General features: G+C 39.6%; 1 protein-coding gene across 1 annotated transcript in view; it reads right to left on the reverse strand.

Annotated features, from left to right (window-relative positions):
• Positions 1-10,676, reverse strand: part of xpc (xeroderma pigmentosum, complementation group C) — a 24,581-nt gene extending 13,905 nt beyond the window's left edge. Inside the window, exons 1-5 of the mRNA XM_046057466.1 lie at positions 10,375-10,676; positions 3,433-3,723; positions 3,179-3,275; positions 1,761-1,845; positions 170-327 (exon numbers count right to left, since the gene is read on the reverse strand). Coding sequence (XP_045913422.1) covers positions 170-327; positions 1,761-1,845; positions 3,179-3,275; positions 3,433-3,723; positions 10,375-10,486 — 743 coding nt within the window. The 5' untranslated portion in view covers positions 10,487-10,676. The remainder of the gene's footprint in view (positions 1-169; positions 328-1,760; positions 1,846-3,178; positions 3,276-3,432; positions 3,724-10,374) is intronic.
• Between the last annotated feature and the right edge of the window lie 1,490 nt (positions 10,677-12,166).

Here is a 12,166-nt window from a genome sequence, read left to right on the forward strand (position 1 = left end):
CGGGAGGAGATTAAATGGAAATAGAAGTTACAGTGGTATTACACCAAGTCAATAATAACTGATAAGGTCAAGTTGATGACTTGCACTTTTTTTTTACACATTCTGACATGAAAGATTTCAGGTTCCACTACACGTCGTTTTTCATATTTCATATTTCATAAGCACACACCATTTAAGCAGTCTGGAGAGGTAGTTTTGGTCAATATGTTCCTTGGCAACCATGCTGAAGTGGGGGGGCAGCAGCGACAGAGTTATGGCCAGCAGGAGTGGTTCACTGCACAGTCGGTTGCGGAACATCCCATTGGCTATCAGGCACATGAGGTGGACCTGTGATAGAAGTTCTGTGATCAGAAGTTTGTAATGACCAAAATCCCACAGTGATGACGTAAAAATCAGACACAGAATTACAGCAATAAGAAGAGCAGTGGCCTGTACTACGAAGCGGGGTAACTGGCTTATCCAGGTAACTTCAGTCTATCCAGGAGTAACTCTGTGACGTCAGGTGTAACTTCCCGGTTAACCCGTACTATGAAAGGTGGATAGGTGTTACCCGAGGTCTGTTGCCATGGCAATTTACGCTGCATCTCTAAACTGCTCCGAGCAGGTTTTGTTCGTGGTTATCTCGAGGTTACCCTGCACGTGGACCACACACCACATCTGTACTCAGTGTTAATGATGAGAAGTAGGATATTAATACACACCACTTGATAAAATATGTTTAGATTTCATCCTGATTTGTTTCACTGTTGCAATGAAGTTCTGAGCACAACAGCATTACATTCAGACAGCCTAGGAGATTTTAGAGAGGAATCTTAATTAATTATCGTAAATCACTCGGGCAAACTCTCTAATGTGCATGATAGTGATTGTGGGCTAAACGTGAGTATTTCCTCACTGCTAAATCCGATTGCAAAGTTTAATATAAAACTTTCCAATGCATGCATAGTGGCAGTGTGTGTTTGATGTTGCAGCCTTGTAAAGTGAAGGTTCTCTCATAAATGAGTGACTTTAATGTCAGAGAATATTCAAGTTTTTTACTTGTAGATTAATCTTGCAGATGCCCTGCGATGGACTGGCGACCTGTCCAGTGTGTACCCCGCCTTTCGCCCGATGTCGGCTGGGATTGGCTCCAGCCCCTCGCAACCCTGTACGCGGGATAAGCGGTTGACGATGGATGGATTGATTAATCTTGGAGATTAAATTTTCTCTCGGATTATTAGGACTACCCCTCTCCGCTGGCTCCATTTTTTTCTATTACAATGGACCTTATGTGCAGTTGTACTTTTACATCTTAATCATATTAGGTACGCATAAAAGAAGGACCCATAAAATACATACAATAGAGATTTGAACTACTATAAGAACACTGGGAATTTACTCCAATGCGATGCCAACAAAACTCCCTGGCTTTGTCGGCCGCCGCGATATTAGATTTAGCCGTTAACTTGTCTTTACATTCATAATTTCCTGACACTATCAACGTGCATTCTTCTGGAGAAATACGGAGCATGCGCAGTTGCAAAAAAACTCCTACACGGCCGAACACAACCCTTTTATGCGAAAGCGCACCAACTCCAAGTAAGTTAACACCGACTCAACTAACCAACATCTTATCCACTGTCGTAGTACCGTTTATCTCCAGTGTAGGCGGTCAGAGTTAGATAAACCTGAGTTTGCCTGATAACCCTGAGTTAACTCTGAGTAGGTTGAACTCCCTTCATAGTGCAGGCCACAGGTGGCTACAATGCGTGTGTTTTCACCTTGTGTGTGTTTATCAGCTGGTCCTTCTTGTATCGGTTCAACATCCGCTTCAAGTATGTCTCAAACTCTGCCTGCCTCTTTTTCCTGGCCCATGAGAAAACAAAATTAAGAAATAGTGTATACTCACACACAAATCGTTTCCCATGGAGCAAGTCCACAGAGCCTTAAGATGGTTTTGAAAATGCAAAGTATGGTTAAAGAAAATGTTCTTCAGGCACTCTATGGCAGAAGATGAAGAAAAGCTATCTTCGAAGCCTGACTAAATAAAGGCTTATAAAAATCTTAACCTAAGACTGCCCGAAGAATATTTTCTTTTAAAGACTGCAGATGTTTATCAGAATTACTAAGTAGGTTTTCACATACAAGGCGTTTGTCTTGGTATATCGGTGCATGACGATAAACATCACAAGTAGAAAATTTAAAGAAAGATAAAGCAAGTGCAAGTGGGACAATATTTAAGATTAAATGGATTTTACTTGAACAAAAAGGACATAAATATAATACTTCTCCCTGAATGTATCCAGTGGAAGCTCTGAGACTAAAACTTATTACAATAAATCAAATTAAAACAGTTATTATTGTTATGTGCTCATATTCTGATCTCTTCTTATACGGTCTTTTAGGGCGGGTTCATACATAAAGGTCAAGTTCATAAATTCACTTGACAGCGGTCCGAGTCTGGCTGAACCGAAATCAGGACATAACAAAACACACAAGAGCCCAAAAATGTACCTCCTTGGTGGTTCATTTCTGGTGTGAACAGCATTTGAAACAAAAAACGAGAAGTGTACTATTCTGTGTCATTTCGTTGGTTAAATGTTTTCTCTTCCTGTTTTGGTGACTGGTGAACTAGTAGTGCGTTTGCAACTAAAATGTCAACTAGCCAGGGATAAACCTGGACTCATAAAGTATTTAGATGCATCCTGATTATTTGGGCTGAGGAGAACGTTTCTCAATTACAAAAAAGGTGCAGAAGAACACTGAGGCATTATAAATATTCAGCGATAAAATGAAGGAGAACAGATTCCAGCAAACTAATAAGCAGTGTTTAAAAAAACTGCATCAACAGTACATCAAAGTACTGTAGTATGTAATTATTTGGAGGGGTTTGTTTTTTACCTGCGACTGCATGAGCAATGATCAAACACCATTTCAGACACATGGCTTTTGTTTGCAATTTCTGGACCACTTGAGTTTTTGCTTTGTGAATGCAAACCATATCATTTGGAAAATTGAAACAATGATTATCCTCACATTGGTTCGATTTATGAACCAGACCTTAAGGTGTAAGGTGTAAACCCGGCCTAAATTCCTATATGGTAACAGTAATTACATTACAATTATTTTGTAAATATAAACAAGTAACATCAATACACATGTATATTCAGTATATACACATGCACTTTGATTCACTTACCTTTTCCTGACTTCTTGAGTCTCAATCTCTATCTCAACTGGCTGAGAGGGCAGGACAGGTTCTGGTAGCTCAACTGGACCCATCTGCTCAGCCAGCTCTGATCAACAGACACACTCAATCATTTTGTCGTTTTTGTTTCCCACTTTACTCCTAACATGCCACACCTCTTGTGAAAATAATATTCTCACCTGTATATGTAAAATGTAAAATGTAAAAATAGTTGGACACTGTTTTTTTGTTGATCCCTGACTCACCTTCCACTTCCTCCCAATCATCTGCATCTTCCTCACTGTCCTCCTCCTCCTCTTGTTCTTTCTCTGTTTTCTCAGCATTCACTGCGGCCTCAGGTGCTTCTGAGGTCACCATGTCAAAGTCGTCTTCACTGTCAATGTCAGTCTCCTCCTTCTTCAGTGACGACTGGAAGTATTTACTGGTTTTGACAGCAAGGGTGGGTGTGGATGTGGTGGAAGTGGTGTTCCCTGCTGCTCGTTTTGTGGACCTACATGGTTTGGGTCTGACCTTCCTCTCAAGCGTTTCCTCTTCCTCTGTGATGCCATTACATGGAAGGACAGACAGAAATAAAAGGTTTTAAGCTGCTGTGTTTAAGTAACGATTAAGGCTGTGGCTCAGGAGGTATAGTGGATCAAAGGGCTTATCACAGGACACAAGACCTGCGTGGTAGCTCACTACCATCAGCACATGAGGGGGTCCGTGAATGTGTGGCTGTGCAGCAAACCTCATGAAGTGCTTTGTACTCCCCTACATAAATGCAGCCTGAGTAGGATACAGGTTGGTTTTCAGTCTTCTAATTCTCACTTTTTCTTGCCTTATATAGTTGATATCCTTCTAATTTAAAGCTGCTGTATTTAGCATCAAAGAATCTTAACCACATTCATGCAAAATAGAAGTATACTCACCCTAAACAAACAAGATCACCATCATAGACCACCTTGCCTCTATCAGCTTCTGCCCTGCATTTTATATTGAGACACGGGCTAACATTTAACAATAAATTTGTTTTTAAAAACTGGTGCTGTTTTTTTGTCCCTAGAAAATTCACCTAAAGCTCTTTAAGAGTTTCTGGTGAGAGAAAAGATCATTTTCTTTCAGATTAAAACAAACATGGATAAACACTAATCAAAAGAAATCAAACACAAATGTTGGAGGTTGGGGTCCTTCTCACAACAGAAAGCAGAGCAGTTTATGTCCATTGTTGTTGAAGTTTATGAATCAATTGTCATTAAACACGAAAGGTTTAATAAATGCATGAAAAACAGGCTACCAGTCATCTAAACCATAGTATTATTTATCTTTAGTAAATACAGCCTGGTATCAATAATACACTACAAAGAGCACATTGGAAGTAATGCTGCTGCGGCACTTCCTGTGTGTTTTCTGAATAGTACAGTAATGCCAATAATGCATTTAAAACTGTGACAAGAGCTGAGAGACTGATACAGAATGAGAGAGGCAGACAGGCCAGCATGTGTATGATGTATGACCCAAGGCATATTTAAAGAGAGAATGCATGTGTACATATGCATTGTACGGTGCATGCTTTAGAGAAACAATTTTCCACAAAAACAAGTAGATAGATAGATAGAAAACAGAATGTACTGGTGACCTCTGTATGCTTGTACATTCAGGCAAAATAGTACTTAGCACTGTGTAGCATCTTAGCATAGATATCTTTGCTGTCTACCAGCAATGGCTAACCTAGCTTAAACTTGTTCTATTGACATCCTTACTGTACTGACAGCAATCTATTGCTTTTTCACATTCCTCTGACAAATATACTTATTGTAAGTTAAGAAGGTACTTTAGGGCCAAATGTTTTGTTAATTTGAAAAATACAACCATGTATTCAAACTAAAATTAAGTATTCCATTTTTTTCCAGTTTAAATAAAATGTTGATTCAATTATGGAATTATTTTGAATAAATTAATATTTTTTATTTTTCACTTGTATATATTTTGGTATTTACGGACTTATTTATATATATTAAAACTAATAAAATAATTACTCTGGCTTTTAGGGAGAACTAAACATTTGTAAGACCATTGGTGACCTGTGACTTCAAATTAAGACAAGTGAAGTAAAGTTTCTATTATTTTATTCATATTTTAGTTTCACAGCATATTTATGGGCCTTCTTGCTATGTGGGAGCTCAACCAGCAGAGGTCACTCTGCCCCCTTCTGTGGCGCCAACAGGCAACAAGGTTCTGACCTTTTGACTTGTGTTTCTATCAAAGAGAAGGCTGCACTGCTACCAGAGGAAGCTGATCACTGAGTCTGAAGGGTGTGCAGAACTTCACCTGCCTCCCAGCTGCTCTTTCTGTGGCGCTATAACTGCTAAAAACTCTCAGCTTCCACAATCTATTGTTACCCATTCAGTGTCAAAACAAAACACTTCCAAAACAAATCTGTGGAGTTGTATACTTTTTATTTTCCTTTGCAATTTTCTCCAGTGTTATATACTTATTATGTTAGTTAAGAAGATTAAATATTTTTAATGCAGCCTGTGGTTCTCATTAGTTATGTAGGCCTACTTCTTTGTGAAACCTGGTGAGCATTACTGTGAGTAAAAAAGCAGCTCCTCTAGCTCTGGGGCTTTCAAGTCTTTTACTGCCTTTCTTGGATTTAATTCTGTTTAATGAGCCATCAGGGAAAGCTATGCGTTGTTCAAACCTGTGTAAAGTAAAATAAAAGTGAAATTGAGTCCCAAGACCGGTGATGTGAGCCTGTGCAGGGTTTGAGGACTGATGATAGTTTCACCTATCATCATCTTTCTCCGAATAAATGCTGGACTGGCAGGAAATCCTAACCTGCTCCCTGATCACACTGCAACACAATGCATCAAGACAGATCCTGAGTGCTACGTGAATATCAACTCTTAAAGAGGCATTTGTCTCCAGGTGTGTGCTCGCTACTGGAGAGGCAGGGTTCCCTGAGATTTCAAACACATAACCCACCAAATGATCAGTAACATTAACTCGATGCATTTACCATCGCATATTACATTCAGCCTCCAAGAAACAGATAGGATGACCAAGTAAACAGCAGATTTCCCCCCAATACTCTAGTTTTGTCTCTAATTCCTTTTAATACATCCAATGCACAAAAGAAGAATACAAAATGAGACTTTTAGATGCTTTAGAAGCAATTATTTTCTTTTAAAGTTGAAAGCCTCAAGTATTAGATTATGTGAGATGTTGTCTGTAAAGAGGGTGCTGGTGATTGGTACTAAAGGTGGGTGACCCAGGTAAAGTGGACAGGTTGGAGCTGTGTCTAGCACAGGTCACCCATGTATTTCAATATCGTTATGCACAAAAGCAGAGTCACAATTACAAGCTGTGGTTTACCATCTTTCATGATCTAAAACTCCAAAACAGGGCCCTTTTATTGTGCTGGAGGAAGGAGTGGTGTGCTCCTTTGTCCTGACAGTCCAGCATTTATTTGAACAGAGAGTGATGGTAGGTGATTGCCTTGCTACTATCATCAGTCCTCAAACCCTGCACAGGCTCACATCCTCCAGGTATAAATCTGGGAGGTCCTGAGATGACTACCAGGGAGAAAAACTAAATGACTCAACTTCACTTTTATTTTAATGTACACAGGTATGAAAAGAGCAGAGCACTGCCTTCCCTGGTGGTTCATCAACCAGAATTAAACCCAAGAAAGGCAGTAAAAGACTTTAAAGCCAATGGTGCCCAGGTTTCGCATATATGTTCTTACATTGTTTTTGTATTATTGTTTCTTGGGTATTATTGTCTTTACACTTGTTAAAGCACTTTGTAACTTGTTTTTGAAAAGTGCTCTACAAATAAAGATTATTATTATTATTATTACATAACTAATGAGGAGGCTGCATGAAAAATATTTAACCTAATTCAGTAACATAATACTTTATATTTCACTGGCAAATTAAATGTCTCAAAAATAGAAAAGTATACAACTCAATAGATTTGTTTTGGAAGTGTTTTGTTTTAACATTTAAGAGGTAACAGTAGATTGTTTAAGCTGAGAGTTTTTAACAGTAATAGCACCATTAAAAGAGAAGCTGGAAGGCAGGTGAAGTTCTGCACACCCTTCAGACTCAGTGATTAGCTTCCTCTGGTAGCAGTGATCAAATGCCAACAGCGCAGCAGAGCTGTAATAGAAAATGCGATAGAAAACAACACGATTGTAAATGCCTATTTTAATATACCATTTCTTTCCCTTCTCTCTGTGTCTGCATCCCTTCTTAGCTTATGAGCTTATTTTCCACACAACAACTGTGGGTTTATTTACTCACATTAATACATCACAGTGCCTGAAAGCACCATATTGGTGAACACTCAATTATTACTGGATATGTTTACTCTAATTACATTGGACTTCTTCTGAAACATCCAGATGCTCCCAATTCAACTTTTCTTGGATAACCATGACCTGGATGAATCTTTACAGATGTGTAGGTTTGTCTAACCCTTTCTCTTGTTCTCCCTCTCTCAGCACAAGAATCACAGGGGGTTCAGTGGAGCCTGAAGATGATCTGCAGTGATGTTTTTAATAAACCAAACATAAAGCCAGTGATGTGTTCTTTCTTTGTGGAAAAAGTACCTCATATTTTTTATTGTTAGCCTCTTTAGTGATTGTAAGGTTGCTCCTGTTGAACTGAGTTAACCATTTTTTCCTCATCTCCATGTCAGCTGGGAAACCAAACATTCATACTCCTTTTTCTGACCAACTGCAGCAGCATCTCCACACAGCACAATAAACTTCGCTGCAGACTGTTGTAAGACAGTTCAGAGGCACAAACCACTTACCATGCTGTTTTCTAAGTTTATTGGAGATTTATTAAATTAATACATGACAATCATTGACAGTCACCTGTCTGTTCTATCTGAAGTCATAAAGATTACATTAGTCATTAAGACCAATTAACCCTGGTAACATGGGATTACTAAAAAGGAATGTTAGAAAAGTAAATCTGATCTGAATTTTAAGATTCAATTTTAAGTTTTCAAGAGAAAAGCACTTTCCAATGTAAGGTTGGCCAAAAAATGTCAACAAGGTAGGTGATTCTAGCTGTTATTGTCAATAATATATGTCCTCCTTTTTTAAAAAGATAGTGATGTAACTACATACACGTCTCACTGTGCTGTGCAAATATTGTAAATCAATGCATTTATTGTATAAATTATGCTTAAAATCGCTGTTTTGTCGTTTCTCTCGCTCATTTTCAATTGCCTGCCTAGGACTTCCAGGAACTATCAGCGGTCTCCATGATCCACGTGATGGTCAAGTATTTTGGGGGGACTCTCTCTTTACAGGGCTCTGCGAAAAACAAATTGACCGAAGTTCACAGACTCTCTTCATTCTTTGTTCAAAAAGGAATAACGATAAAATGAACTGCAAAACCCAAACAAACGGCCGCTTTTAATTGGTTTTTAGTTTTTTGATTCTGACACCAAAAACGTTTTTTGGTTTTGAAATCAAAAACAGAAAAACTGTATTTTCGTTGTTGAATTACAAACGAATTACGGATTATCCAGAGACCCAGACCCTGCTGTCATGTCCTCACTTTAAAGACACCTCAACTAAAAAATTGGCTCAATTCATCCCGCTCTCCCCTCCAGCTTAAAACAGTGACGTTTTTGAATATTAAAAATTATGCAAAAGCCTTTTTTTCTCCAAACTAAGTGTTGTAGTATAATTAAGCAATAGCTCACGACAGGCCGTGGCATACCCTTATTATATCACAGTGAAGGGGCGTTTTTCGGCAGCCCCCTTCACTGTCATATAATGAGCGTATATCATGGACTGAAGTGAGCTATTGCTTTTATAAAACGGTTACCAAGCGTGGCAAAAAGAAAGTAGGCTAACAGACGCACTACAATTTTACTTTATTTTATTTCAACAGACATTTATGAATACAAAAAGTAGTTCCACCAGGCTGCTGGTGGGCTATGACGGTTGCTAAGCAACACACATCAAAGGCTAGAATTACTATAACTATTTATTTATGCAAGTTGCCGTTTATTGTGCAGCCAATAAAAACTGTCCAGCGTCAGTAGATTGACTTTGGTAACTTATAATATGCTTGCTCTTGTGTCAGTGTGTCAAATAATAACACTTTTATATTATACCTACCATAAAGGCCGGTCTCTCCTTCAGCAATAGTCTTTTGAACAGGCTATTGAAACTTAAAATTTGTTGCAATATTGCAGACATCTGGGGCGAGTAGTGGTCTGCTGAGTGTGTGTGCGTTGTCGTGTGTGTGAGAGGGAAATGTTGAATCACGTAATAAGCAATGACTTCTCTCTCTCATTGTTTATTTATTTATCTCCGCCGGTAAAATGCGATCTGTATCAGATCACATTTTCATACCAGGTGTAAATGGGGCGTGAGACCCTCACGAAGCTCAGATTATAACTCGAACCCTGTTTGTCGCGGAGTGATACGGATCTGTGCGAAGGAACTTGACGTCATACCCGTTATTTACGCTCATTATATCACTGCTATGAACCAATCAGATTGCTTGATTTGAGCTAAGTTACCCGTTTTATAACCAGCAGTAGATCATTAATGTCCAAAGTGATTTTGGGGACACTTCATTGAATATTTCTTTTTGGCGTTGCACTTTGTAGACGGTCCCTGCGCACTCGTCTTACAGCCGGTGTTCTGACGATATATGCTGCCTTGTCGAAAAATGCTACCGTAGCGCAAATCGACAGCAGAGTCTACCGAGTCGCTCTGCCCTATCGAAAAATGCTACAGACTTGTAGCTCCTTGTCTACTTAACTACGATAGTAAAGAGGCGTCGTTTGTATTTTAAACACGTTTCGCTTACGAGTGATTGATCCCGGAAGTTCGAGTCTGTGAATATATTTCCAACTTTACTGAACTCCAACAGGGGATGAAACTGATTCAGAAGACGCCGTTGGATTCTCAGTGTTGAGCTCAGGGTTGCATAGACACACAGACACCTCCTCTGTTGAACCAGCAAACTGACCCTCCTTATTTTGCAATCTAAGTTATTTCCACACAGATTAACACTAATTTACAAGTAAGATAAATGTGGTTTTCCCACTCATTTCTTTGGAGGCAAACTTCACACACCCTTTGCAGCAAACTGGAAGCACGAGAGGTTACATGTATCAGTGAATAGCGGGATAGATCAGAGTGATGCATCCTTTCTGAGTTTTCATACCTGCAGCTTTCTTCTTCGCTCTTGGTCTTGCTCCGCTGGTCTTTGCCTTCATCGCTTGCTTCGGTTTCTTTGTTTTGGTCTCTGTAACTGCAGCCTCTCTCCGCTTTGCCATGCCAATGCTGTCTTTCCTTCCGTAAAATGTTTTAGGCAAAACTAGACAGGCAGAATTCCCTCAGCTATAATGTTGTCTAAAGGCAGGTTCATAGTAATTTTTGCAACATTTCACTCTGCAGCTTTTACTACACAACAAACTGTACTCAAGTTGTTTTGCAACCTGAACTCTGACGTCACGTCCGCTCCGTCTTCTTCAGACTAGGCACTGTTGCATTGCTGCCTCCCACTGGTGATAAAGACAGTCTAGCCTACATTAAGGCTCCTCCTGACCTGTATTTTCCAATAGGCCCGCAGATTTCAAGATGTGAATAAATTCCAGTGTTCTTTCTTTTTGATTTGGATCATCACCAATCAGAGTTTATATATATATAAATATAATAGTTCAACTCCCAAATCGTTTAAACCCATGAATAACAGTCTCCTTTCTTCTGCATATCTCAGACAGTGAATGATGATATGTTTGACAGACTCCTGTAAAGTCTTGACACTGTGTTTCCACACCAGAAACAGTCTACTTGCCAACCCGTCCCAGCCTTAATCTGGCCATCTTAATCTGATCCATCCAAAGGCAAGATCATTGTATTTCCAGGGTTATTTAATGGTTTGATGTCATAGAACTTCCTAACTCTGGTGTTTTTAATCCAATCGTACTCCAGTTGTTGAGTCAGTCTTTCCTTGATGATGCTACGGCACTCCAGTCTGTCAAATGGCACCTCCACATTTTCCCTACCGAAACTTGCCCCAGCAGCCTCATCAGCAGCCTCATTCCCCTCAACCCCAACATGTGCTGGAACCCACAGGAAACCCACACTACACCTCCGCCTCTCTAATCTAAAAACCATTGTTAAGATCTCCCGGACTAAAGCCCCACCTCTTTCTCACCAATCTCTCTCATCAAGCCAGACAGTGAATCAGAACAAATAATAACTTTCTCCACCCCACTTTCTTCCACCCACCACTAAGCCCATAGTATTGCTACCAGCTCTGCTGTAAAGATTGACAGACCATCAGGCAGTCTATGACACTTTCTGAAATGAATATGGGGAACATTCAAACCAAAGCCTGCTTTCCTACTCTCAGGGTCTCTAGATCCATCTGTATAAATATCTATGTAGCTATTCCAATCATTACTAATGTGCTCCTGTACATGATTTGCAACATTTCCTTCTCTTCCTTCCTTTATTAAGTGTTTAATAGATATGTCTGCATCAGCCTCAGGCAACAACCAGCGAGGGATAGATGGCCAGCAGACAGAACGCCCTATTTTTCTTTCATTAAGTTTAAGCTCCTCTGCATGTCTTAACAGAATTTAAAACACTATACCTACTGTATTAAGCCTGCTCTCACCCTTTCTAAACTCCCAACACTCTGCTAGCAAAGAGACTGAAGGAAGAGCTGATCCAAAGCTTTTAATTTTTACAAAATAATCTAATGCCAGTTTTGCACGTCGCAGCCTTAGCGGAACCTCCTAACAGCTTCCACTAACAGCGACAGAATCGGCGTTGTCTGGAATGCCCCAGTACATATCCTCAAAGCCCTAGATTGAACCATATCTAACTTATTAAGTGTGGACCTAGCTGCTGATCCATATGCAAGACACCCATAATCAAAAACTGATCTTATCATAGCTTTATAAGTCATCAGCATAAGCTTCCTGTCTGCACCCCAAGAACAACCA

Source organism: Micropterus dolomieu, linkage group LG08 (assembly GCF_021292245.1).
Source record: "Micropterus dolomieu isolate WLL.071019.BEF.003 ecotype Adirondacks linkage group LG08, ASM2129224v1, whole genome shotgun sequence".
Lineage (NCBI taxonomy): Eukaryota > Metazoa > Chordata > Actinopteri > Centrarchiformes > Centrarchidae > Micropterus > Micropterus dolomieu.